At 34.7% G+C, this 27,521-nt stretch overlaps 1 protein-coding gene across 1 annotated transcript in view; it reads left to right on the forward strand.

Annotated features, from left to right (window-relative positions):
• thsd7aa (thrombospondin, type I, domain containing 7Aa) overlaps nucleotides 1-27,521 on the forward strand; it is a 143,406-nt gene that overhangs the window by 92,969 nt on the left and 22,916 nt on the right. Inside the window, exons 6-15 of the mRNA XM_073821438.1 lie at nucleotides 2,460-2,654; nucleotides 11,773-12,025; nucleotides 12,885-13,000; nucleotides 16,109-16,241; nucleotides 18,184-18,287; nucleotides 19,239-19,433; nucleotides 21,387-21,653; nucleotides 25,313-25,491; nucleotides 25,847-25,852; nucleotides 26,898-27,031. Coding sequence (XP_073677539.1) covers nucleotides 2,460-2,654; nucleotides 11,773-12,025; nucleotides 12,885-13,000; nucleotides 16,109-16,241; nucleotides 18,184-18,287; nucleotides 19,239-19,433; nucleotides 21,387-21,653; nucleotides 25,313-25,491; nucleotides 25,847-25,852; nucleotides 26,898-27,031 — 1,582 coding nt within the window. The remainder of the gene's footprint in view (nucleotides 1-2,459; nucleotides 2,655-11,772; nucleotides 12,026-12,884; nucleotides 13,001-16,108; nucleotides 16,242-18,183; nucleotides 18,288-19,238; nucleotides 19,434-21,386; nucleotides 21,654-25,312; nucleotides 25,492-25,846; nucleotides 25,853-26,897; nucleotides 27,032-27,521) is intronic.

Below are 27,521 nucleotides of genomic sequence, written 5' to 3' on the forward strand. Positions count from 1 at the left end.
GTTTTCTTGTTTGTTTTATCTGTTTTTGGTCTGTTTTGTTTTGATTGTTCCTTTTTTGTTTTGTTTTGATGGTTTGATTTTTCTTTGGTTTTTACTTTTTTTGAATGGTTTTATTTTTGTTTTGCTTTTATTTTAGTTTGATTATTATTTGGTTTGATGTTGCTTTGTTTTATTTTGTTGCTTTATTATTTAGATGTTTTTCTTTAGGTTTTAGTTGATTTGATTCTTTTTGTTTTGTTTTATATTTGTTTTGCTTTTATTTGCTTTGTTTTATTTTGTTGCTTTATTTGTTTTGTTTTTTTATTGTTTTGATTGTTCCTTTTTTGTTTTGTTTTGTTTTGCTTGGTTTTCTTTTGTTTCTCATTTAGTTTTTTATTGTTTTGCTTTTTTGTGATGGTTTGATTTTCTTTTTGTTTTGTTTTATGTTTGTTTTGCTTTCATTTCTTTTGTTTTATTATTTTTATTATAATTTAGTTTAATGTTGCTTTATTATTTAGATTTTTTTTCCTTTTGTTTTTCATTGTTTTGATTGTTCCTTTTTGTTTTGATGGTACTGTTTTCTTTGTTTTATTTGTTTACTTGTTTTGCTTTTTTGTTGGTTTGGTTTTCTTTGTTTTGTTTTATATTTGTTTTGCTTTTACTTGCTTTGTTTTATTTAGTTGCTTTGTTACTTCGGTTTTTTTTTTTCATTGTTTTGATTGTTTCCTTTTTTGTTTTGTTTTGCTTGGATTTTTTTGTTTCTCGTTTAGTTTTTTATTGTTTTGCTTTTTTGTGATGGTTTGATTTTCTTTTTGTTTTGTTTTATGTTTGTTTTGCTTTCATTTCTTTTGTTTTATTATTTTTATTATAATTTGGTGTAATGTTGCTTTATTTAGATTTTTTCCCTTTTGTTTTTCATTGTTTTGATTGTTCCTTTTTGTTTTGTTTTGATGGTTCTGTTTTCTTTGTTTTTTTTTTACTTGTTTTGCTTTGTTGTTGGTTTGGTTTTCTTTGTTTTGTTTTATATTTGTTTTGCTTTTACTTGCTTTGTTTTATTTAGTTGCTTTGTTACTTCATTTTTTTCCATTGTTTTGATTGTTTCCTTTTTTGCTTTGTTTTGTTTGGATTGTTTTGTTTCTCGTTTAGTTTTTTATTGTTTTGCTTTTTTGTGATGGTTTGATTTTCTTTTTGTTTTGCTTTCATTTCTTTTGTTTTATTATTTTTATTATAATTTGGTTTAATGTTGCGTTATTATTTAGATTTTTTTTCCCCTTTTTGTTTTTCATTGTTTTGATTGTTCCTTTTTGTTTCGTTTTGATGGTTCTGTTTTCTTTGTTTTATTTTTTTACTTGTTTTGCTTTTTTGATGGTTTGGTTTTCTTTTTGTTTTGTTTTATATTTGTTTTGCTTTTACTTGCTTTGTTTTATTTAGTTGCTTTGTTAATTTGTTTATTTTTTCCATTGTTTTGATTGTTTCTTTTTTGGTTTTGTTTGGATTGTTTTGTTTCTTTTTTTTTTTTTTTACTACTTTTGCTTTTTTGTGATGATTTGATTTTCTTTTTGTTTTGTTTTTGTTTGTTTTGTTTTCTTATTATTATTATGTTTGGGTTTGCTTTGTTTTATTGTGTTGCTTTTTTCTCTTTTTTGAATGTATTAAAAATCTTGATCTATTCATGTATAAAACATAATATTACAATGTACAAGTTACATAGCTGCAATTGCTGCGTTGGATTTTTTTTTCATGGACAGCATTTACATGCAATTACATGCAACTGTGTGATTCCTCCTCCTGGGAGCACAGCTGTCACATTCCGTTTGACACTAAACTAATCTAAAACGTATGTGCGAGAAGCACATTAAAGTTTACTGAAATACTTTCTACTGTTAAACTGCTTTCCATAACTATGCAAAGGACTTCTATATGCAGTGTAGTTTTTTATGCTATAAATGTGCAATGGATCGTTAAAAAAAGAGACTCAACTCAGAGTGTTGTCCTGTCCCTATAATAATAGGGGCCCGCTAATGTCTTATCTGTTATAGGGGACATTGGGCACATCCAAATGTTGGCATTTGAATTTCATCAATGGTCCTGTGTACACTTGCATGTACTGTATTCAGAGTGTTAATGTGTAAATGGGTGGTTTTCACTGAGAGTTTGTGAACCCAGTCTGGCATGAAGTAGAGACGACAGCACTTGGCAGTGCATCACATGCACAGTGTGAATTCTCTGTGTGGGTAGATTTATTTACGCACAGAGTGAGATTTGTATTAATGTTCACACAATTTGACACAGTATCAAATGAGGGAGGTTTCACTTTGCTTTTGTCATTTTGAAAGTCTTTTGTGTATTTCTTTGTGGACATTAGTTTTTCATTTGCTAGAGTTTGCCCTATTATACTCATACACAAGTGTTTGCTAGTCCACTGGCATCCTTATTTAGGATGTGAGAATATAACAGGCCCTGTGTTGTATTGTTCTCAGGTGAATTTGTGGACAGACAGCTGTGCCGGGACGCCATTCTTCCCATGCCAGTGCTGTGTGAGGTGCCCTGCCCCAAAGACTGTGTCCTCAGCCCCTGGACTTCATGGTCCCTGTGCTCCAATACCTGCTCAGGAAAGAACTCAGAGGGAAAGCAGACCAGATCACGCTCCATTCTCGCCTACAATGCTGGGGAAGGTAGGGTTTTTACCTTTATCAAAACAATCATGTTCTCCTTTTCCACCAAATGGTCTCGGTTGACCTGGTTTTTAGGCAGAGAATCTTCAAACATCTCTCAGACCTGGATTTCCACTGAGTTGAGCAATAGCCGAGTTTCCATCCAAAGTTGCAAATTTAACTTGTGTGCAAAATCGCATAAAACATTTCTGAATAAGCACTGTTTCCATCCAACGGGCCAAAGAGAACAAAATCATCAATTTCTGATGAACTGGCTCTAAATATCACTAAGAAAAGTAGGAAAAGCCACTGAATATAATAACTTTCATATATAATAAATTACTTGTGTCTCAGAGAGAACACCCGAAACACAATAAATGCACCCATTGCTTTTGGAGGTGGATGCCTGCTGTTTGGGAATGCTGTCTTGTAAGATGCAATTATACAGAAGTACTTTGAGGACAGACTTTGCCCAGAAAGAAATATGCATCTCTAAGAACTTCATTTGAACAACTTCAAAGACAATTTTCTCAGTATTTTGATGTTTTGCACCCTCAGACTTCAGATTTTCAAATAGTTGTATCTCGGCCAAATATTTTCCTGTCCTAACAAACCATACATCAATGAAAAGCTTATTTATTTAGATGATGTATAAATATCAATTCCAAAAAATGACTGGTTTTGTGATTCTTTAATGAATAGAAAGTTCAGAAGAAGCATTTATTTAAAATAGGAATCTTCTGTAACATTATACTTTTCTTTATTGTCACTTTTGATCATTTTAATGCATCCTTTCTGAATAAAAGTATACATTTCTTTACTGAGCCAAAACGTTTGAATGGTAGTGTATTTTAACATTTTAACATTCAAATTATTTAAGCGCTTAAAGAGCTTATTTTGGTGCAACAATAGTTTTAACAACTCAAATTCATAACAGCATAAACACTCAACAAAAAGGTACAAAAGCTGTTACTGGGGCAGTACCTTTTCAAAAGGTACACTTTTGTACCTTTTAGGTACTAATAGCGGCATTCGCACAGCGTAGTTCTAAGAACTCAGTTTTTAGATAACCTAGATATTCCTAGATAACCAATTTCTCCCTTGGACTGTTTTCCTGGTTGCATTCGCACCGGCAGCAGAGACTCTGAAGTGGTGTCCTTATTCGCAGCATTTACAAACGTCAACAACCGGTGAATGGAGGACAGTGTGATTGGAGCTGTTTTTGTTTTGCGTCATGGATTTCATGATAATGAAGATGGAATGTAAACGCACAATTAAAAAGAGCATAAAAATCTGACTAAATTTCCTATGACAACTTGCAGTGTTACATATCATTGAGGCTGAGAAAAGGACACAACGCTACAGACACCAGGTAGCTAAATGTCGTTATCGACATTTTCCATGTTTGTGGAGTAAATATTTATACACAGCTTTTAAAAAATGCCGAGTAGCCGGTGTTACGTATGCATTTGACCAGTTAGCATACACTTACGTCATTAATAGTTCCTGTAGAACTGTTTTAGACTCTACTCTGAAGAACTAATTTAGTTCCCCCAAACGGAGTTCCTAGAACTAAATACAAACACACCAAAAAGCGAGAACTTCTGCCTAGTTCTAGGAACTATGAAAAGTTCCTCCGATGTGAAACCTTTAAGATACCAAGATGGACCCTTTTAATTCAAAAGTGTACCTTTGAGAAGGCTTTGGAACTTTATTTCTGAAAATATGTTTATCATTTAAAGTAGGGATGCACCGAAATGAAAATTCTTGGCCGAAACCGAAAAAGAGGAAACCAAGGCCGAAAACCGAAACACCGAAAGAATTATGGCAATTATTAGTACCATTGAATTTATGGCTATGACCGTGTACTAATCTTACTAAAATCAAGGCATTGCAATTGCATAAATTAATATTAAAGTTTCAAAGAATAAATCAATTATATTAATTTAAACAATTATTATCAATCAAATATTATATTACTTAAATAACATATACATATATTTTACAGCCTTTGTTTAAATTGTTTAAATTTTCATAACACATTATCTTGTGGATCCATCAGTTCACATTTACAACTCATGTGTTTCTCTTCCAGCAGGAGGCGCTATCAGAATGGTACACAAAGCAGTGCAAATGACTTTGAAACATGCAGCGCTCATATTTATTCAATGAATAGCCTTTTGAAGTTTCATCGCAATTCTTGTCTTTCAGTCCCCACATTTAAGACCACCTGAAATCATAATTAAGACTTTCTTAACCCCTAATAACTCTGCAGTCATCAATGAAAATTAAGAGCTTTAAGTCTTTCAAAAAACAACCCTTACACAAAATACGTTTATTTTAATTTTTTTCCCACCTTGTTCAGGGCACAAGAAAAATATTAGGGGACTAAATTAATTTCAGCATATAAAGTATAATTGTCTCTCATTGTCTCTGAGAGAATGTACGTCAGATGCTGAAAGCACTGTCAGTTTTTACTTTCGCTTTCACATATTGCGCAGTTTTGACGTTGCTTGTGTGCTATCCATTGGCTCACCTCCATGGTTTAAAACATAAATATTTATAAAAATACAGTATATTGAAAAGACATATCTTTAAAATATTGTGACTTAACATCAACGTAAGGGCATTGTTTTTCACTCACTGAAAGCTACATCTGTCTCGATCTCTGCTCTCATCACTGGCTGCACGCACGACTGCAGACACACCCCCTCTTGAAATTTCGGCATTACATGTTTTGCAAATCGCTATCCGTGGGTCTTTCTCAGATATACTGAAATACGTCCACACCGCAGACGTGTTGCTTCAGACATGCACGTGCAGGCCGGTTTCTGTTTGCGTCAACATACTGTTTCGGCCAAGTTGTTTCGGTGATAAAAGCCTTTTGGGCCATTTTCGGCCGAAAATTTTCGGTGGCCGAATATTCGGTGCATCCCTAATTTAAAGTAATTATAGTTTAAATTTTAGAAGCAGGGTCTTCAGTGGAGTCGATTTTTTCAGCCTAAATCATTTTTTTTGTGATTCACTGTGAGGCATTGCTTTCCTTGATGCCCTGTGTGTATCATGTGCTTTCTTTTCCTCGGAGCATCCTGCTGCTAAAAGTATTTAGCGTTATAGCCCTTAGTCCAAAACTAGACTGTTTTTCAAAAGTCTCTCTAAAGATTCCTGGTCTTTTAGCTATAATCAATCACCACTCTTTTCATCTTATATGGTTTTGTATGCTTGAGTAGACATGAGCAGATTGCGAATATCTCACCTAACCGCATATGCCCTCCTTGTGTTAGTCTTTCATGTGAGCAGACTTGTGTAGAAAAAAAAAAGCCCATCACAAGGTAATGAAGGTCTCTGAGCGTTAAGTGATTCAAACCTCAGGTGAGCTCAGGCTGTAAGTGTGTATCTGATGTGTAATAGACTGATGGATAAGTGGTTGCTTTGGGCTAAAACCTTTTCCTTCCCTCCACCACTCACCGGCCAGAAATCCATTTCCACAAATATGCAGCTGGAGGGAACAGGACGAGCACTGCTGACTGAGAGCAAATCGGCTTGGTTTGCTTTAACATCGCATCATTTTACGGTCATGCTAGTGCCAGAATCAAAGGTAGTGTGTTTGGTACATCTGTGGAGTGTGCTTGCTTTATGTATCACAGTTTTAGCACAAATGTGTGGCCACATATGCGCAACGACGCGTTCTGCCCTGTGGCAAATCGTGCTACGTGCTGCGGTGCTCGGATTATTAGGCTTCAAACGATTCAGGAGACGCTGGACGAAATTGATGACAAGCGTCTGAGAAAGCAGGTGTGTGCTGACAGTAGCATGAAGTTTAGTAGATCCTGTTCTGCTTGCCATCTGCCTCTGTGTGAGGTGGTGGAGAAAATAGGATGAAGCATTGGTCATTTGCTGTCCATGTGGCTAAGCCTCTCAGAGTAGGACCTAGCTGTCTCAGAATGAGCAGAAATGTACAATCCCACTCCAGCTGCCTCATTTTAGCCTATTTAAAGTCCTTCATTGCAACTTTTCCAGATCTCCAGACTGAGCACCAGCAGTATTTCAGTGGTAAACCAGTCAGTGACTCTTGACCCTGGAACACTTGTTTCACTATTGACACTCCAGTGTACAGTGCCTTGCGAAAGTATTCATACCCCATTTTTTTCACGTTTTATGTTGCAGCCTTATGTTAAACTGCTTTAAATTACTTTTTTTCCACATCTACACTCCATGCACCGTATTGACAAAGCAGTAGCCAATGTATTAAAAATAAAACACTGAAATAAGTACATTGCATAAGTATTCATACCCCAATTCAGTATGTAGTTGAAGCACCTTTACAGCCTCATGTCTTTTTGGGTATGACGCGACAAGTTTTGCATTTCTGCATTTGGCAATTATCTCCCATTCTTCCCCTCTGCACCTCACAATCACAGTTTGGATGTGGGCTGGTCAACATTTTCAGGTTTCTCCAGAGATGTTTGATTAGGTTCAACGTTCACAGAGTTGTCTGTAAGCCACTCTTGCTGTGTGCTTAGGGTCATTGTCCTGAAGGTGAACCTTCTGCCCAGTCTGAGGTTGGTTTTTGTTCTGATATGCATTTTCAGCGGCTAGATTGAAAGAGTAGTTTGTGTCTTTACAAATCATACTCATTCAAATGAATTTGCCACAGGTTAACTCCACTCAAAGTGTAGTAACATCTCCTGAGCTAAATTTCAAATGTCCCAGAATACTTATGCAATGGAATAATTTCATTTTTTTGTTTCTAATAAATCTGCAATGTTACAAATCTGTTTTGTGCTTTGTCATTATGGTGTATTTAGTGTAGTCAGATGTGGGGGAAAAATCATTTAAAGCAGTTTAACATAAGGCTACAACAAAAAAACAGGGTATGAATACTTTTGCAAGGCTCTGTATATAAAATGGATAAAATTTTAATGGAATGTTAAAAATATTCATGATTTTACATTTTAATGCATGGACAGATATGTAACACATATTTGCTCTTTCTAAGTGGAAGGCTTGATGATTTCTTGAGGATGTCATGCAAACTGTGTCCTACATCAAAAGAAGCTTAACACTAAACGTGGATGGCTGGAGCTGCAATATGAACTGCAGCTCTTAATGGTGCAGAGATGGACCAAGAACATGCAATTACACTGAGCTGTGCACAGACTCACTTTTGTAATTGTAAAAAGGATTAGTCTTCATCTGAGTCACAGGTCAATAAATAACCGGAGGGAGTGTTAATCCCCATTTGAAACAATGTGATTCTGGTGCAGCTTTTTGAAGCTCTGCTAATGCATTGCCCCGACATGCCCTGAAATGCTTTGAGATGCTTTGGAAGTCAAATAACCCTCCTTTTGTAACTGTAAAGAGTCTTTCAGGGCCATTATTGTGCCCGCGCTGCTAACGGCAAGTGTTTTCAAATGGTTCTCACATGTCTAATGAAGTGTGTGATAATAGTCGATAACCTTTTTAATAAATTAGATGCTGAAGGACTGTGAGCTGGATTGCTACAAAAGATGAGTCAATTATTCATTATTTTTGGTACTCTTGAATAAGGAGCGCTGCTTGATACATGGTTTGTCCATTTTTTCTCATTCACTGCTTTACCATTTTCATTGATCGGTGTGTGGTTGTTAATGCGCACCATTGAGATAATGGCTGACCGCTCCATAGGGATTCTGGTGCTTTGCGTGTGACTGCAGGTTGTAATGAAAACCAAGCGAAGACTGGTAAATAAATCTAGGAGCGGCTCTTAAACTAACAGTCAGCTGACTCATGCATTAGACTCTACTCATATTTCATCTAATCCTAGATGTTTAATGTATTATACGACAATTATATTACGGTTATCATTTAAAGGAATAATACCCCCAAAAATGAAATTTAGACAATTTAATCAGCTTATAAGAACATTCAAGATGTAAATGAGGTTGTTTTTTCATCATAACAGATTTGGAGAATTTTAGCATTATATAACTTGCTCATCAGAGGATCCTTTGCAGTAAATGGGTGCCGTCAGAATGAGAGTACAAACTGCTGATAAAAACGTCAAAAAAATTCATACGTAATCCAGATGACTCCAGTTCATTACTTAACGTCTTGTGAAGTGAAAAGATGTGTGTTGGTAAGAAACAAATCTGTCAAAATGTTTTTAACTTCCAACTAAGTAGTCAGTGTATCTATAATATTGCTTTCTGCAGTAAAAGTGTCATCTCGTCTGAACCGAGAGAGAAAAATGCACAGATCTAGTACTGTTTACAAGCAAAAATAGTCCAAAATACTTTTTTAATCAGGGTTTCCGCGGGGTCTTAAAAAGTCTTAAAAAGTCTAAAATTTAAAAATCAAAATTTTAGGCCTTAAAAAGTCTTAAATTCGCTGTTCTAGGTCTTAAATAATTTTACACAGGTCTTATTTTTCCGATGTCCATGTAACGCTACCTCTAATGCTCATTTAAATTCTCTTTTTGTTGTTTCCGTGGTGTTGTAGTTCTTTATTTCACTATTCCAAATATAATTTGCTGTATTTAAACTACAAATGAGACCAGCATGCAATAGCCAATCAGCTTTCTGTTATTGGCGCGAGTCTCTCTCGGATTGTACCGCAGAAGTAAAATGGATTTAACTTTTTAGCTTTGGGGAAGTGCAAGTTCAGCGATACTTAGCTTGAAAAAACTGAATATAGGGCTTGGCTAAGGCCAGTTGCTAACAACTAGATTTTTTTCTCCCTCTGTGGAAGTTACTGCGTCTTCAGAATCGCAGTAGCAGAATACAGGTCAAACGACCTTTTTCTGTATATAATGTTATCAATAATAATAAGAAATATAGGTCGAGCTAGCTGACCGCCAGCCTTCGAAATACTTTTAAAATGTTTTTTTTTTTACTTGCCCGACCAAACAAACCGCCTGATTAAAACTGAAGTGACAAAAACAACTAGCGAAGCATCGAAAGGCAAGAAAGATTCATATTTTAATACATTCAACGTAAACAGAAATTGATAATGGATAGTGTATTTCTGACATACTTTAAAACAAATGAATGTAACAGCACTCTAAAGAAACACACTGAGGTAAAAATTTCAAATGTATAGTTTATTTATAACATGATATAGTTCAGTAATATACCAAGTGAGCTTTTTGCTGAAAATTCTCACAATTACAAATGTTACATTAATTTTAGCTCAATAAAAAAGTAGTTAGTCAAGTAGTTACTTACATATTAGACAATATGCAACATTAGCAGAAGCATTCTCCTAGCAGCGTTCTGATATGATTCAGCGTTTTGCTCGAATCAGTTGAAATAACTAGCTCATGAAGTGACATACCGCCACCTGCTGGTAGTTTAGTGTTTAAAAGTATGCCTCCACACCCAACATTTCTAATGTATATATTTATAAATCAATAAATGTATTTAAAACATTAATCTCACTTTTAATTTTGCTGTGTAAATTATGTAATCTCACGGCTAACAGCCATTTAGAATTTATTGATAAATTCATAAAATAAATTTCAAAGGTAATGCATACATTTCAAAAGTAAAAAAAAAAAGGCCTTTATAAAGGTAAATCAAATATGCAGATTTAAGATGTAAAAGCTAATAGAGCACTGATGAAAATATTGCTTCAGAATTTTTTTTTTTTTACATCAGATATTTCTAGTGGTACTTTTATGGGGATATTTTGTGTGGAATAGTATCTGCTGATATGAAAAGTTCACTGTATATCGTAGTAATAAATTTAATTTATGACAGCCATGAAATTGTGTTTACTTTTTACATTAAACACATTAAATATTACATGTATGCATGTAATATAATATCTATTTCCATTACAGGTTCGGTCTTAAATTTCATATAAGGTGGTATTAAAAAGGTCTTAAAAAGTCTTAAATTTCACTTGTTCATATCTGCAGAAACCCTGTTAATGTAAGACGACAACAAGGGCATATAGTGTTATTATGGACTTCATAATGGTTTAAACTTCACAAGACATTAATTGATCCAAAGTACAGCGAAAACAGTACAAATAACAGTTTTTTTTATTTATTTGAACATATTTTAAAATATAATTTATTCCTGTGATTTTAAAGCTGAATTTTGAGCATCATTACTCTAGTCACATGATCTTTCAGAAATCATTCTAATATTCTGATTTGCTGCTCATTAATAACATTTATCATTATTATGTTGAAAACAGCTCAGTAGAATTTTTTCAGGTTTCTTTGACATAGAAATAAAAAAAAAAAACAGCATTTATCTGAAATAGAACTATTTTATAACATTATAAATGTCTTTATCATCACTTTTGGTTAATTTAATTTTAAATTCCTATAATTTCTTATTACTATAATTTCTTGTGTTAAAAAGTGTTTTATTTCAGATAAATGCTGATCTTTGAATCTTTATATACATCAAAAAATCCTGAAAAAATACCCTTGACTGTTTTAAATATTTAATGATAGCTATTGATAACAATTGAATAAATGTTTCTTAAACGGCATATTAGAATGATTTCTGAAAGATCATGTGACACTGAAGACAGGAGTAACAATGCTGAAAATTTTGCTTTGAACACAGGGATAAATTCTGTTTTAAAATATATTCAAATAGAAAGCAGTTATTTTAAATAGTAAAATATTTCACAATATTACAGCTTTTGCTGTATTTGGGAACAAATAAATGCAGGCTTGATGAGCAGAAAAGACTTCTACAAAAAAACATAAAAAATCTCAAAAACTTGACTGGTAGTGTATTGTTTCATCTGCTCACTCTGAGACAGCTAATTTATTATATATGAAAATTATTATATTCAGTGGCTTCTCCAACTTTTCTTAGTGATATTTAGTGCCAGTTTGTCAGGAAGTGCTGATTTTATTCTCTATGACTCAATGAATGGAAACAGTGCTTATTCACAAATGTTTGATTTTCCAATTTTTCACAAAAGTTGAATTCACAACTTTGCATGGAAACGCATCTAGTATGTTGCTATGCAACAAAAAATAATGATCTGCTATGGAAGCTGACAGTGATGGACAATTTTAGCACAATATTTACCAATTAAAAGCCAGAACTGATTTACAAATGTATTTATACATTTTTTGTTTTTGATTTCCCAGTATTGAAACACCTTCCCGACCCTTTTTATCTTCTAGGTGGAGGTCAGTGCCCCAACAGCAGCGCCTTGCAGGAGGTTCGCAACTGCAATGATCATCCCTGCACTGTGTACCACTGGCAGACGGGGCCCTGGGGTCAGTGCATAGAGGACACCTCCGTTCCCTCTGCCAACAGCTCGCTCAGCCGCACCGGAGCAGGAGTCGGCACTAATGAGGCGTTCTGTTCGGTCGGAATGCAGACGCGCAAAGTCATTTGTGTCCGGGTCAACGTGGGACAGGTGCCACCTAAAAAGTATGTGTTTTTAAATGTGTTCCTATAAATTGCATGCATTTCATCTATGCTGGAAAAAGACTATTACAAACAGATGCATGAATATAATTTTTCTAATTACCTCAGTTTGAACAATATGTTTCCTTTCACCTCCCATGCGGGTCAACAGACAGCCCAGTTATTTTATTGCCGTTTGTTGGAGCAGATATCGAAGCAGCTTATGTATTCTGTTTATTAAACTCAATCTCGAGATCTGGCGCTTGATCTTTATTGACAGATAGAGACTTTAAGTTGATGAGCTCTCAGCCGGTAGTTTTAAGTATCTGAATCTGGTCTTTCCCCCAAGGCGTCTACTGGGAAAATAAATTATCTGTTTATTTATTCAGTTTAATAGTGGCATTATTCTGTCAGTGGCTGTGGAAACAGGGTGTGTAGCTCAGGGACCCCATGCTGGCAATGGAAATGAGTCCCGCTTTCTTCCCGGGGTAATTCATGTGCTGGGCTTTACCCACTGATCTTCACATTCATATACACACACGCAGATGTACACACGTGAGCCCCATGCTGATCGTTATGGGATTTCATGCGAAAGAAGCAAGGATATTGGAATGATGCAGGGATAGAGAGATGTGTAGTATGTGCAGAGACATGAAATGCAATATTTGAGAGTGAAATCACATCATTTACATTCTACTATGTATGTATATAGTATACCTACATTATATATGTATGTAAAAGTACATGTAGACTACTGAGACTACTAATGGAACTGCTTGTGTTTCGCTTTTTTCTGATTTAATAATTTTATTGCATAGTGTGTGCTGTTTCCAAACAAAGTCTTGAGCATCTGAACATCCTGTTTTACTGTGTTTATATGCAGGTGTCCAGAGAGTCTGCGTCCAGAGACTGTAAGACCGTGTCTTCTGCCCTGCAAGAGAGACTGCATTGTGACTCCATACAGTGATTGGACACCCTGCCCTTCCATCTGCCAGACAGGTACTTTTTAAAGGACAAGTTCACTTGCAGAAAAAAAAAAAATCCTGATAATTTACTTACCCCCATTTCATCTAAGATGTTCTTGAGTTTCTGCCTTCATTTGCAGAGAAATCAAGGTTTTTTAGGAAAACATTCTAGGATTTTTCTCCATATAGTGGACTTCAACGGGTTGCAAATTGCAGTTTCAATGCAGCTTCAAAAGGCTCTACACGATCCCAGCCAAGGAATAAGGGTCTTATCTAGCGAAAGGATTGGTCATTTTTTTTAACAATGCAATGCACTGAAAACAACAGCCAGTTTTTATTCACTTTATCTGTGGAATAAGGGCTTGTTCTTTTGACAGTAGTTAGTGTTAATTACAAGTAAGGTTTGACAGAAATGTAGGTTCTCCTGGTCCGTGTTTAGGTACGTTAAGCCACGTTAAGCGTTTTAGAATATTCAGAGCAGTGTGATGGCCAGCTTGTCCCTAGAAACGGTTCTAATAACTTCTATCTGAGAAGATATTGCTGCTTCATTTCGGAAGATTAGCTTTTCCCTTCTTTATTCTTTATAACTCGAGAATGTGACGACGCATACCTGGGGTTATGCTGCCCAAACGGTGCCGTGAAGTAAAGTTTGAAAGGTGCGTATTCGGCTTTAATGTTAAGCATACGCTGAGACGCTTCAGACAGCGCACAAGCAACTTAGCACTTAAATAGATGAAAACACACACAGTATGTCAAAATGCGTGCTTGTGGCGAGTTACCTCATATTCGTAGTCTTAAATGAGTTGTAAAGTCTTAAAGGAGTAGTTCACTTTCAGAACAAAAATGTACAGATAATGTACTCACCCCCTTGTCATCCAAGATGTTCATGTCTTTCTTTCTTCAGTCGTAAGGAAATTATGTTTTTTGAGGAAAACATTTCAGAATTTCTCTCCATATAATGGACTTCTATGGTGCCCCCAAGTTTGAACTTCCAAAATGCAGCTTCAAAGGGCTCTAAACGATCACAGCTGAGGAAAGAAGGGTCTTATCTAGCAAAACGATGGGTTATTTAAAAAAAAAAAAATTACAATTAATATACTTTTTAACCTTAAATGCTCGTCTTGTCTAGCTCGGCAAGATGAGCATTTGAGATATATAAAAAAAAAAGTATTTAAGTTGTAAATGTTTTTAGAAAATAAATGATTGTTTCGCTGGATAAGACCTTTCTTCCTTGGCTGGGATCATTTAGAGTCCTTTGAAGCTGCATTTAAACTGCATTTTGGAAGTTCAAACTCAGGGGCACCATAGAAGTCCATTATATGGAGAGAAATCCTGAAATGTTTTCCTCAAAAAACACCATTTCTTTCATCTTAGATGACAAGGGGGTGAGTACATTATCTGTAAATTTTTGTTCTGAAAATGAACCACTCCTTTAAATGACCATAAACAGTTTAGAGAAAATCGCATATTTGTATGTGCTTCAGATTTTAAAGAGGCCATGCTGCTTTTAAAGTGAAACCTGCTAATGTCTGTCGTTGATGGAAATTAAAGAACAAAAGAAAAAGAGAAATCATCATTTGACTGCTCAAGTCGCTGATTAACTTTTGTAGCTTGAATAAAGATTAATTTGTATGGTTTATGCATAAACATTGTTGATTTTCAAGTGATTGTTTTAAAATCACTTAAATTAAAAGTTGTTTTGCAAAAAGAATTTCATGGCCAGTAAATTTGATCATGTCACCGGCCATTGGCAGTTGTGCCAAAAAAGTTAGTTTTAGGCCCTGTATGTGCATATTCATGCATTATGTAATGTAGAGTAGAGCGGAAATGTCATTTTCCTTCAACTTGAAAATTGTCTAACATTGTTGTTTTACCTTTTATTGTTAAGGGCGTTTCATTTTCTTTGCACATTCGCTTTGTAAACACTGTGTTGGTACTACCGCCTACATCATGCTTGACCTTTCCATTGTGATTACGTAAGGCGTGAGGTCAGGCTGGTGCAAGATGAACATTTGTGGTTAAAAAGTATATAGAGAAGGTAAGACCCTTATTCCTCAGATGGGAGCCCTTTGAAGCTGCATTGAAATGGCAATTTGGACCTTCAACCCATTGGCTACTATTGAAGTCCACTATATGGAGAAAATCCTGTAATGTTTTCCTCAAAAACCTCTTTTTGACTAAAGAAATAAAGCATTTTGAATCATATGGGAGTGAGTAAATTATCAGGAAAGTTTTATTCTGGAAGTGAATCTTTAACACACACTTTTGTAACTTAAATATAGTGTAAAACTAGAAAAATGTTTCTCAAAGGCTGAATACATAAAGATTGGTCACTTTCAGTATTCTATCAGCAGTATAAGAAGCTGATTCTTTGTTCTCACAATGGCTCTCTATCAACACTATAAAGAGGAATTGTTGCTTGGCAACTCTGCCTATAGGAACCAAAGCAAATATTATAAGAAGCTGCCAATATCTGAGCAATTTGTTATATGAGGCAAACAAGCATTGCATTTCTTATTAAAATCTCTTTTTTTCCGAGTGAATATCACACTCCAGTGTGTTTTGTATAAAACATTGCCCTTTTAAAAACCATCTGCTGCAGTTTCTTCTTCACTGAACACTGAGCAGATTCTCACCATGTTTATTTTCTTCTTTGTAGTACTTGTTGCTTTTACACTAAATATATTATGTATATGATTTCTGCTAACTTTTAAGTGTTTACAAACAAAACTACTCTCAAAGTTTGAGCTTTGCAGAAGAACTGTGTAAAAACACTATAAAAAAAGAACGAATAATCAGATGCACATATTTATAGACGCCTTCACCCAGTGGAGAACTTCAATCAGAGTATGAATCACTGAACTGAGTTTATCAAAAATAAAAAGCTGAGAATTTTGGCCTCATTATCATCACTTCTCAGTTTCACTTAATATTGAAGTCATTAAACCTTAAAGCAGATGGTAGTTATAGATAGCATTTTCAGATATGAAGTGCTAAGGATTGTCTGAAAACCTTGTTAAATGCAACACTGTTATACAGAGACTTGTGTACTGATTAGATTTACAAGTTGGAATGGCATTTTTGCAAGATATTTATTCATGACAGTTTCATATTTTCTGTCCATCCTCTTGTGTATATCCAGGTGGTGCCGTCAAAAAGAAGCAATCAAGGAAACGCATTATCATTCAGCTTCCAGCTAACGGAGGCCAAGACTGTCCAGAAGTACTCTCTCAGGAGAAGGAATGTGATGCCTCGTCTGTTTGTCCAGGCTACAGGTAAAAATAATACCATCAGTTTGCGATTACAGTACAGAAATTTCATTAAACCAGTCCAAATATATTCACTTTTTACATTTATTTTTAATATATACACAGGGTATTACAGGGCTAATGGCGCCCCGGGGTAGAAGGCACCTTTGATATTATTTTCTTCTGCAGTAGCACTTTCCAAAACATCCACTTTTCAAGATACACGTGCCATTTTGTCTGATCCTTGACGCGATTGCGGGCAGCAGTGCAAAGTTGACTCTTAATATTTAATGTTTTTTGATTTAAGTAGCAAATAAGAATCGCTAAAATTCTTGAATATATTTTGAAACAAAGGTCCCCTTAATGATTTTCAGTTTTGTCTAAGATAATTAAAGCAACAGTTTTTAAACAATGAAAGAATATGTAAAAGTATGGTGTTTAGGGTAAAAACAACCCCTCCTGCTTTCAGAATCTTTAGATTTGAAAATGATTTTGTTTCTGTGTTTCAAAATATTTGAGTTATTTTAACATATTTTAAAGGAGTAGTTCACTTTCAGAACAAAAATGTACAGATAATGTACTCACCCCCTTGTCATCCAAGATGTTCATGTCTTTCTTTCTTCAGTCGTAAAGAAATTATGTTTTTTGAGGAAAACATTTCAGAATTTCTCTCCATATAATGGACTTCTATGGTGCCCCGAGTTTGAACTTCCAAAATGCCGTTTAAATGCAGCTTCAAAGTGCTCTAAATGATCCCAGCCAAGGAAGGAGGGTCTTAGCTAGTGAAACGATCGGTTATTTTCTAAAAACATTTACAATTTATATACTTTTTAATCTCTACACAGAGTACACACAGAGCTAGACAAGACATTTGAGGTTAAAAAGTATATAAATTGTAAGAAAGTTTTGTTAGAAAATAACTGATCGTTTTGCTAGATAAGAGCCTTCTTTCCATGGCTGGGGTCATTTAGAGCCCTTTGAAGCTGCATTTTGGAAGTTTAAACTTGGGGGCACCATAGAAATCCATTATATGGAGAGAAATCCTGAAATGTTTTCCTGAAAAAACATAATTTCCTTACGACTGACGAAAAAAAACATGAACATCTTGGATGACAAGGGGGTGAGTACATTATCTGTAATTTTTGACAGTAAATTTATTTAATAAAATTAGTTTTTTTATGTATCAAAATAAGCAGAAAATAGTACATACTTTGCTAAAGTGATTGTTTTGAACAAGTATTAACTCAAACATTAAAAAAAAAAAAACATTATTTTAGCTTAAGTATTTGTATCAATACTGGGTGCCTTTTACCCCTTGCCACCTCATACATTTCTAAGATGTTTAAACAAAATAAACAACTTTAGTGAAACTTGTTGCGCAATACAAACATATATATTTTTCTGCAATCATACACTTTGAGCACAGTGAAAAGCATTTTTTTTACCCATTTTGTACCCTATACACAGTACGTTGCAAAAGTATTCATACCCCTTCATTTCTTTTACATTTTGTTATATTGCAGCCTTATGTTAAACTGTTTTGAATAACCTTTTCTCCACATCAATATACACTCCATACACAATAATGACAAAGCAAAAAACAGGTTTGTAACAACTTTGCAAATTTATTAGAAATAAAAACCTAAAATGATTCCTAAAAAGTATTCATACCCTTTTCTGGGACACTTGTAATTTAGCTCAGGAGCATTCATTTTGCTTGTTGATGTTACTACACTTCGAGTGAAGTTAACCTGTGGCAAATTCAATTGAATGAGTATGATTTGGAAAGGCCACACACCTCACAATAAAAGTTCTAATAGCTGAAAATGAATATCAGAGCAAAAACCAAGCCCTAAGGTTGCAATATGTGATTGTATGAAATTTTCTGCAATAAATTATTGTACATAAAGCAAAAGAGACCAGTTTTATATATATATATATATATATATAAATTGCTTTTGCGCTATAGGTGGAAGACCCACAAGTGGCGCAGGTGTCAGCTGGTGCCCTGGACCATTCGTCAGGACAGTCCTGGAGCACAAGAGACCTGTGGACCGGGGCTACAGGCTAGAGGTACATTTTAAGCTCATCAGCTTAAAATGGCTGCTGAGATGCAACGTCTTTCACCGTCAATAAAACTTTGTCGGTGCTTGTAGCAGTGCTTCACACTGCAGTTGGGAACTGTTAAAAGTGTGGTAAACGCATGAGATTGGTAGTAATTCGATCTACTGTGACTGAGTGTTACCATCAAAGGCTTGTGTAAACGCTTCTGGATTTAAACGAAATTCGGGAAGCTGTTTAAAGCAGTCACAAGTGATATCCTTTGCTGTGACTCTTACCGGTAAACCTTTTCAGAGTTCAAATGCAGGCTATTAGTGTGGTGTGACTGAAAAACACATTTGAAAACGAAAGATGAGAGTCTTGTGTTATATACGCCTGGAGACAGTAAATTTTGCTACTATATTGCTGATAAAGATGCATTTACCGCATATGGAAGGTTCCACTGACATAAAAGCATTTTTTTTATGTGTGAACCTTGGGTTACAGTTTTAGACTATATTATGAAAATGCAGTTTCAGAAACTTGCTTATGAAAATGGATGGTGTGAGCATATTTTAGTTTTTGAGCCTTGGAGTGAAGCCTGCAGGTTAAATAATAGCATATAGCACTTTAAAAAGCTACTTTGTATATCACCTTCTCAGCACTGCTTGCATTAACAACCATTACCTGTAATAGTATCTCTCAATACGGTGCCATGACTGAAAAAGCAATCCAATACAATAGCTTTCACCCTCATTCAATGATATAAATCTGGATCCGTCCGGCTGCACGAGTCAATAGGCATTTAACCGCCCTCTCGTGTAATCCATCACAAGATGCTTATCTTTATTCAATGTGTGTGCGTTTATTTGTGAGAGTGGGCTGATATTTATCAGTATTAGTTCAGATAAGTTATTTGTTCTCTCTTTTTAGTTTTGGCATTACGATTGGTTTATGATCTCTTTCTTCTTTTTTTTCTCTTAGCTGTATCGTGTAAGAAATTAGATGGTGGACCTGCAGATGTTGCGACCTGTCTTAAGTCTGCGGGTCCTATGCCTCAGCTCACTCAGTCCTGCCAGCTCCCATGTCAGGATGACTGCCAGCTGACAGCCTGGTCCAAATTCTCATCCTGTGCTGCTGATTGTGTGGGTGTCCGAACTAGGAAAAGGACCCTTGTTGGTAAGTGCTGGATCAATGAGTCTAAGTCATCAGATAGGCTCTTCTTACCTACATCTTTGATGCTTTACAGCACATTTGCTTTATGATTCCTTTAAAAGGATTACTGTCCTTTTCATTATTATAAATATATTATGCACTGCTATTCACACTGCTATATAAAAGTTTGTGGTTGCTGAGGTTTTTTCTTTTTTGTTACAATTTAAAAATAATTTTTTTGTTTGAATTTAATAAAAAAAAAATGTATTTTATTCCTGTGTTGGCAAAGCTCATTAGCAGCCATTATTTCAGTCTTCAGCAACACATTTATACAAAATAAGAAGTGTAGTTATTATAAACTAAATTAGCTTTTGTATTGTTGTTTTGCTAAAGCCAAAGTGAGTTATTTAAATATTATGAAAGGAAAAAATATTTATTTATTTATGTATGTATTTATTTATTTGTAAAAAAAAAAAAAAAGGGAAAAAATGAAAGCATAAAATATGTTTTTTGTCACAGAACTGTTTGCAGATTTAGGACTGTAATTGCTGTGAATTTTGAATATTTTTCGAAGTTTTTGAATGTTTTTCTCAGTAGATTTGTAATTGTACATGTGTATTGTTTTACAGTGGTAGAGACAATTTCAAGAAAACCTGTCCATTGTGTTATTTTATTTTATTTTATTTTAATGTATTTTATTTTATTTATTTTTTTTAGCATATGCTTGTACGTCACTTCATTTAATTTTATTATTTAATTTTATTTTATTTTATTTGTTTTGTTTTTATTTTATTTGTTTTGTTTTATTTGTTTTTATTTGTTTGTTTTTTTGTTATTCGCATATGCTTGCACCTCACTTTATTTGATTTATTTTTTATTTTATTTTTGTTTAGTTATATTAATATAGCTGTACCTCACTTTATTTTATTTTATTTTATTTTATTTTATTTATATGCTTATGTCTGTACCTCAATTTTGATTTTTGTTTAGTTTAGTTTAGTTTAGTTATTTGCATATACCTGTACCTTATTTTATTTTATTGTATTTTATTTTATGTGCATATTTCTCTACCTCACTTTAATTAGCTTTTATTTTATTTTATATATTTTTTTTATTTTAGTTATATGCATATGCCTGTACATCACTTTATTTTATTTATTTATTTTTTTATTTTTTTATTTTTGTTACATGCATATGTCTGTACATCACTTTATTTTATTTTATTTTATTTTATTTTATTTATATGCATATGTCTGTACCTCAATTTAGATTTTTGTTTAGTTTAGTTTAGTTTAGTTATTTGCATATACCTTATTGTTTTATTTTATTTTATTTTATTTTATTTTATGTGCATATTTTCTCTACCTCACTTAGCAATTAGCTTTTATTTTATTTTATTTTATTTTATTTTATTTTTTTATTTTAGTTATATGCATATGCCTGTACATCACTTTATTTATTTATTTTTATTTTTTATTTTTTTGTTACATGCATATGTCTGTACATCACTTTATTTTATTTTATTTTACTTTTTTTTGTTGTTGTTGTTACATGCATATGCCTGTACCTTACTTGAGCCAGAAATGTGATTTAACCTTTAGTGTAATGTGCCATGAGAAGCTTAGTTGGTTATTTAGAGGTTAACAAAATACAGTGTGTGTGCCAAAGACCTCTTTGCCCTTTGGCAGACCTGCTGCAAGTCAAGCAACTTTGCAAAAGGATTACATAAGATTAGTGCAATAGGTATTTCAATTTGGATAAGTCTACTTACTCATGATTACCAGATCAGTATGTTTTGACCAAAGGAGCTAGATACTATTACAGGATCATTCCGTTAGCGGTGCATACCGTAGCGTATTATTACAAAAGATTTATTTCCCTAAACATGAAAGCATATTTACATGAATAACATGACCTTTTAGTGTAACATCTCTAAATACTTTGTTTGTGTGATTTTTTTTTTTTTTTCTAACACAGGTAAAAGCAAAAAGAGAGAACAGTGTAAAAACACACAGATGTATCCTCTGAGCGAAACACAGTACTGCCCCTGCAACAAGTACAATGCCCAGCCCGTGGGGAACTGGTCTGACTGTATCCTGCCTGAGGGTGGGCGAGTAGAGGGCCTTTTGGGTATGAAAGTACAAGGTGATATCAAAGAGTGTGGCCAAGGTTACCGGTTTCAAGCCATGGTGTGCTATGACCAGGACAGCCGCCTCGTGGAGACGTCACGCTGCAACAGTCACGGTGGGTCAAATCTAAGGTGTATCATTTCTGTGCCACTAGTGTCATTGTAAAAATAATGATTAATTTACTTCCTGTACTGCCATTGGTCAGACAAAGAGATTGTTCCGCCTCAAGCTCACATCATTGGATAAGCCAGCATTACTGTATCGAGAATAGTGTACATTTTTACACAGATTTTATTTTTTATTTTTTATTTTTTTTTTTGCATTAAGAGCCGAGGGAGGTGAAAACTTTTTGAATTTAAAGATCAGAGTAAATTTAACTTATATTGTCTTCTGGGAAACATATAAGTATCTTCTGTAGCCTGTGAAGGGCAGTACTAAATGAAAAAAAAAAATGATATTTAGGAAAAATAAGAAAAATGTATCGATCTTAATTCTGTTCAAAAGTTTTCACCCCCAGCTCTTAATGCATCGTTTTTCCTTCTGGTGAATCAGTGAGCATTTGAACCTTCTGTAATAGTTGCATATGAGTCGCTTAGTTGTCCTTATTGTGAAAGGATGGATCTCAAAATCATACAGTCATTATTGGAAAGGGTTCAAATACACAAATATGCTTAAAAACAAAACAAAAATATTTTTTAATGAGAACATCAGGCAGTTTAACTGTTTAGGAAAAACAAGGGACTTATGAACAACTATCACTAAAAAAAAACCCAGCTGTCTTAAGAAGTATTAAGAATCAGGGGGGTGTACACTTTTGAGCGGGGTCATTTTTTATAAATTCAACTATAATTTCTCTTGTATAAGTATAAGTAAAGCATATATGTATATAAGTATATATGTATATAAGTAAACATCTTTTATGTGAAATATCTTATTCAGGTCAGTACAAAATAAACAATAACATGCATTTTGTACGATCCCTCTTTTTTTGGTTCAAATAATCAACATTTTGCAGATTCTGAAAGGGGGTATACAATTTTGACCTCAACTGTATTTTATATAACTTTTCCTCTCATGTAAATATAGCTTGATTAAAGAAAGCTTAGATATTAGTACTTGAAAAGAAAATCAATTTTAATCAAGATTAATTACATAATGCTTGCTTGAAGCGTTCATGTCTATCAAAAACATTCCTTATAGTTAGTCCATCTCAAGTAAAGAAAGCGAAGAGCTTGTCTTAATAGAAAATACGCTTTCCGCAACAGTGTTTGTAATCTAATTCCGCTCCGCACCTCTCGCCACCTCCTGCAGCCAGGAGCTCAGAAACGAGCGTTTGCCAGTCCGTTCCTCTGAGCCTGAGATTAAACTGTGGCAAACTACATCGTTAGATGAAAGCATGTAGAAACTCGTGGCCAATGCAGGAGCTCTGTGACGTTAAGACCGCTCTCTTTATGAGTCACAATCCTCTAGTATGGATTGTACGCTCTCAGCTGGAGGCCTGCGACTGGCTCAAAGACTTGGCATCCCTAGAGTGAAGATGTGCTGACGGAGGCAGGGTGTTTCTCTCTCTCTCTCTCTCTCTCTGCCTCCTCTCGCTCTCTTCCTGCTTCCTCTGAGACATCCCTTGCTCCAATCAGACCCCATACCCCTCACGATTTGAAGCGTGGTTGCCATTTTGTGAGGCCGTCAGACTGACATGTTGCCCAAGGCAATTTGTAGGGGGGGTTGAGCATGTTTATTTCAACTATGAGAAGTTTCTGTGATAGGGATTCTGGTTCAAAAGTGCAAGTATAAGTATCTTGATTTTTTTTCCCTTGGTGAAGCATATAAAGTATTCATGAATGTATATAAGAATTATCTTGTGTTATCCAATTTAGCAGGCTACTAAGGACAACTGAGGTACTCATATGCAACTATTACAGAAGTTTCAAACGCTCACTGGTGCTTCAGAAGAAAATACAATGCATTAATAGCTGGGGGGTTAAAACTTTTTGACTTTGAAGATCAGGGTACATTTCACTTATTTTGTCTCTGGGAAACATGTATGTATCGTCTGTAGCTTCTGAAGGGCAGTACTAAATGAAAAACATGATATTTAGGCAAAATAGGAAAAATGTACACATCTTCATTCTGTTCAAAAGTTTACACCCCTGCCTCCTTCTGAAACATAAGTGAGCATTTGAACCTTCTGTAGTAGTTGCATATGTGTTCCTCAGTTGTCCTGAGTGTGAAAAGATGGATCTCAAAATCATACAGTCATTGTTGGAAAGGGTTTAAATTAGGGCCAGGACTCGATTAAAAAAAAAAAATCTAATTAATTAGAGGCTTTGTAATTAATTAATCGAAATTAATCGCATTTTAATCGCATATAAATATTTGACCTGAGAACATTGAGAAGTAAGTTTTTTTCATATGGATTTTTAGTATAACATTGAATAATGCTTAAATACATAAGCTTAAGCAACAAAATATTGTTTATTTTTGTTCAACCAAGTCCAACAGACCAGTGCAATATTGCCATTAAGTGTAGCAATAGGCTCGATGTCCTGCGGTGATATGCGAATTCCTTGTTGCATAGCTTGCACACAACCATGCTCTTATCGACGCTTCCATCCATTCCTTTTTTATAACAAAATTTCCCATCCACAGGGCCAACCAAAGCGGTCTCATCAGCTTCTTTGACCATGTTCACTGTGGTTTGTTTTTGTCTGAACGCTAGTTGGTGCTGCAGTATAATCGGTCCGCCGAAACTCATCCAGTGAGAAACGTTCCGCGGTGCAAAAATAAGTGCGATTAAAATGCATTAAAAAAAATTTAACGCGTTATTTTTGTGTAATTAATTAATCTAAATTAACGCGTTAAAGTCCCGGCCCTAGTTTAAATACATACATGCTGAAAATCAAAAGAATTTGTGGGACCTGAAGGATTTTTCTGAAGAACAGCTGGCAGTTTAGGACAAACAAGGGACTCATGAGCAACTATCACTGAACAACAACAAAAAAAAAACAGCTGTGGATCATTCAGGTAACAACACAGTATCAGAACCAAGTGTATGTAAACTTTTGAACAGGCTCAGTTTTATACAATTATAAATTAAAATATAATTTTCTCTTGTGGACTATATGTAAACGTCTTTTATATGAATTCAGGTCTGTACTAAATAAAAAATAGCATGCATTTTGTATAATCCCTCTTATTTTGATAAAATAATTATCATTTTGATTATCATGATTCTGCAAGGTGTATGTAAACTTTTTTTATGTATGTATGCTATTTAATTCATCGTCTTATTGGTGATCATTTCAGGTCCCATCTACTCATGTTCAAGTGTTTCCTTTTTTCAACAGCAACCTTCAACATGTTTGCTCAGCTATTGAAGCTTTTTTAACATCAATCCTCTATTTTAAATCTGAATTTGCTGTGCTAGTAGGGTTGAAGGAGCAGCGTATTATGGAACACTTAATGTGGAATACTTAAAACCTGCTGTTTGAATAATCCTCTAAAATGTTCAGGACTTGAGCTGTCTCACGCAGCTTTCCCGTTCCAGAAAGAAACTGCAGTATGACCTTTGCAAGTTGTGATGTAAAATTAAACTTCAGCAGACCGTATCAGTGCAAATGCCACAACCTTGACCTTAACGCTGCTTTAACATAGTCACTCGATGCTGTCAAAATATGTTAGACTAACTCCAGTAACCAGCATCGTAACTGCATTATGTTGGTTTGACTCAACAGAAACACTAAGTTTCATTCTTCACTCTCTTATCTCTTGTAGGTTACATAGAGGAAGCGTGTATCATTCCATGTCCATCGGACTGTAAGCTCAGTGAGTGGTCCAACTGGTCCCGTTGTAGTAAATCCTGTGGCAGTGGAGTCAAAGTACGCTCCAAGTGGCTTCGGGAGAAGCCGTATAACGGTGGCAGGCCCTGCCCCAAACTGGACCATGTTAATCAGGTATGCAGGATTCCTGTTATGTTTTTTTAATGTATATGTGCTTGTCTTGTTTTAATGATTAATTACTGGGGATGTTGTAAATTTTTGATCAAAGGACTAAACGGAATAACATGTTTCTTTAATGCACAGCAATGGGGTTTACTAATATGTTCTACTAATATATTATTATAGGATATTGTTTGTGCATCCTAGCTTTAGATCTTTAAAGACTGCCAGGCTAAAATTATATGAATTTACAACAGCATCAAACTATCTTCAGAGGCTTTGGAAGTGACTAATAAATGGCATGTAATAACTGTTCTGTTTTCGCCCTTTCATCTCTTTCTCTCTTATCATGGCGGGAATCCTGCAACAGGCTCAGGTAAAAATCTCAAGTTTTAAATGATTGATGATGGTGCACATGTGATTAATTATTTTTGAAATCTTTGATGCTAATTATTCATTTTTTGATCAATTATTTATTGAAGATCTTGATAAATGTATGACTTTGAGGTCTAAGGACAAAGGAATGATCTTAAAAGTGACAGGACATGTTATAAACCTGATTGGCTGGGCTCATGAATATTAATCATGTAATGTAACTTAAAGAAAAATTACCGTTACCATCGAATGCAGTTGTTTTAATGTTATTTCCTTGTTTTACTGAGATATATTCGATGAACATTAGTAATTAACATATAATAGTTTATTTTAGATCATTCATTTCTATTAGTTAATGTATCATCTACTATTCAGAAGTGAGGTTGGTCAGATTTTGTAATGTTTTTGAGTTTCTTATGCTCATTCAGGTTGCAAAATACAGTAAAAAACGTAATATCATTAAATATTATTACGATTTCAAATCTAATTTTTATTAAAAAAAACCTAAACACTCTCAATTATCAAGCTGTTTTGATTTTCTGAGCAGTATGACATCATACTGTACAAGCCCCGCCCACAACCGATAACGGACTGTCCTGTATTAGCATAGCTCCGCCCTCAGCCAGTTGTACGCTGTCCACCATTTTCTCCGTGCTCAAGCAGCTGTAGCAACAACTGTATCGTAAGCAATGCAGGTGTTTTGTAGTTGGATGACGCAGTGGGTTAGTTTTGTTTTTGATGGTAATGCGCCACCAAATAAAAAAAAGGGGAAAAAGGGGTGGGGTAAGCAGTAGCTTATTATCATTTAAAGAGGCATGCACCAAATGGTTGCTATGAACAGAGCTGTTTTTGACTAGGTAAAAAGGGTGTAGTTTTACATGACCGTTGAGCAATTTTAACCAAAGTATGTTGCAGACATTTCATGAAGACCCTAAAGAACCATACCATCATAACTTGTGGATAATGGGCATCCAATATCCTCTATAAAATAGTAGTATTCCCCAAAAAGTTATTGAACAAGCTGAAACCTCCATGGTGTTTCTCAGGTGTATGAAGTGGTACCTTGTCTGAGCGACTGCAGTCAGTATGTCTGGGTGGCTGAGCCATGGAGCGTTTGGAAGGTCAGCAATGTTGATATGAAGGAGAACTGCGGGGAAGGTGTACAGACGAGGAAAGTTAGGTATGATTGTCTCAAACAACAGCATTAGCAACATTATTACCACTTAAATGATTACTCCACTTCCAAATAAAAAATTCTGTATAATTTACTCACCATGTCATCCAAGATGTTCATGTCTTTCTTTCTTGAGTCGCAAAGAAATTAAGTTTTTTGAGGAAATCATATAAGGATTTTTTTTTCCATATAGTGGACTTAAATGGTGCTCAACGGATTAAAGGTTGAAAATGCAGTTTCAGTGCCGCTTCAAAGGGCTCTACACAATCCCAGACCAGGAATAAGGGTCGTATCTAGCGAAACAATGTTATTTTATAAAAAAATAAAAATGTCTATACTTTTTAACCTTAATGTTCATCTTATGCTAGCTTTGCGATGCGCATGCGTACTCTGTGCGAATGAGATGAAGTTTTTTTAACTACCCTAACTGTATTGAACCGGAGTGCACAGATTACGCATGCATATCTCAGATCTAAGATGAGCATTTGAGGTTAAA

The sequence above is a fragment of the Garra rufa genome, chromosome 17 (assembly GCF_049309525.1).
Source record: "Garra rufa chromosome 17, GarRuf1.0, whole genome shotgun sequence".
Taxonomy (NCBI): Eukaryota; Metazoa; Chordata; class Actinopteri; order Cypriniformes; family Cyprinidae; genus Garra; species Garra rufa.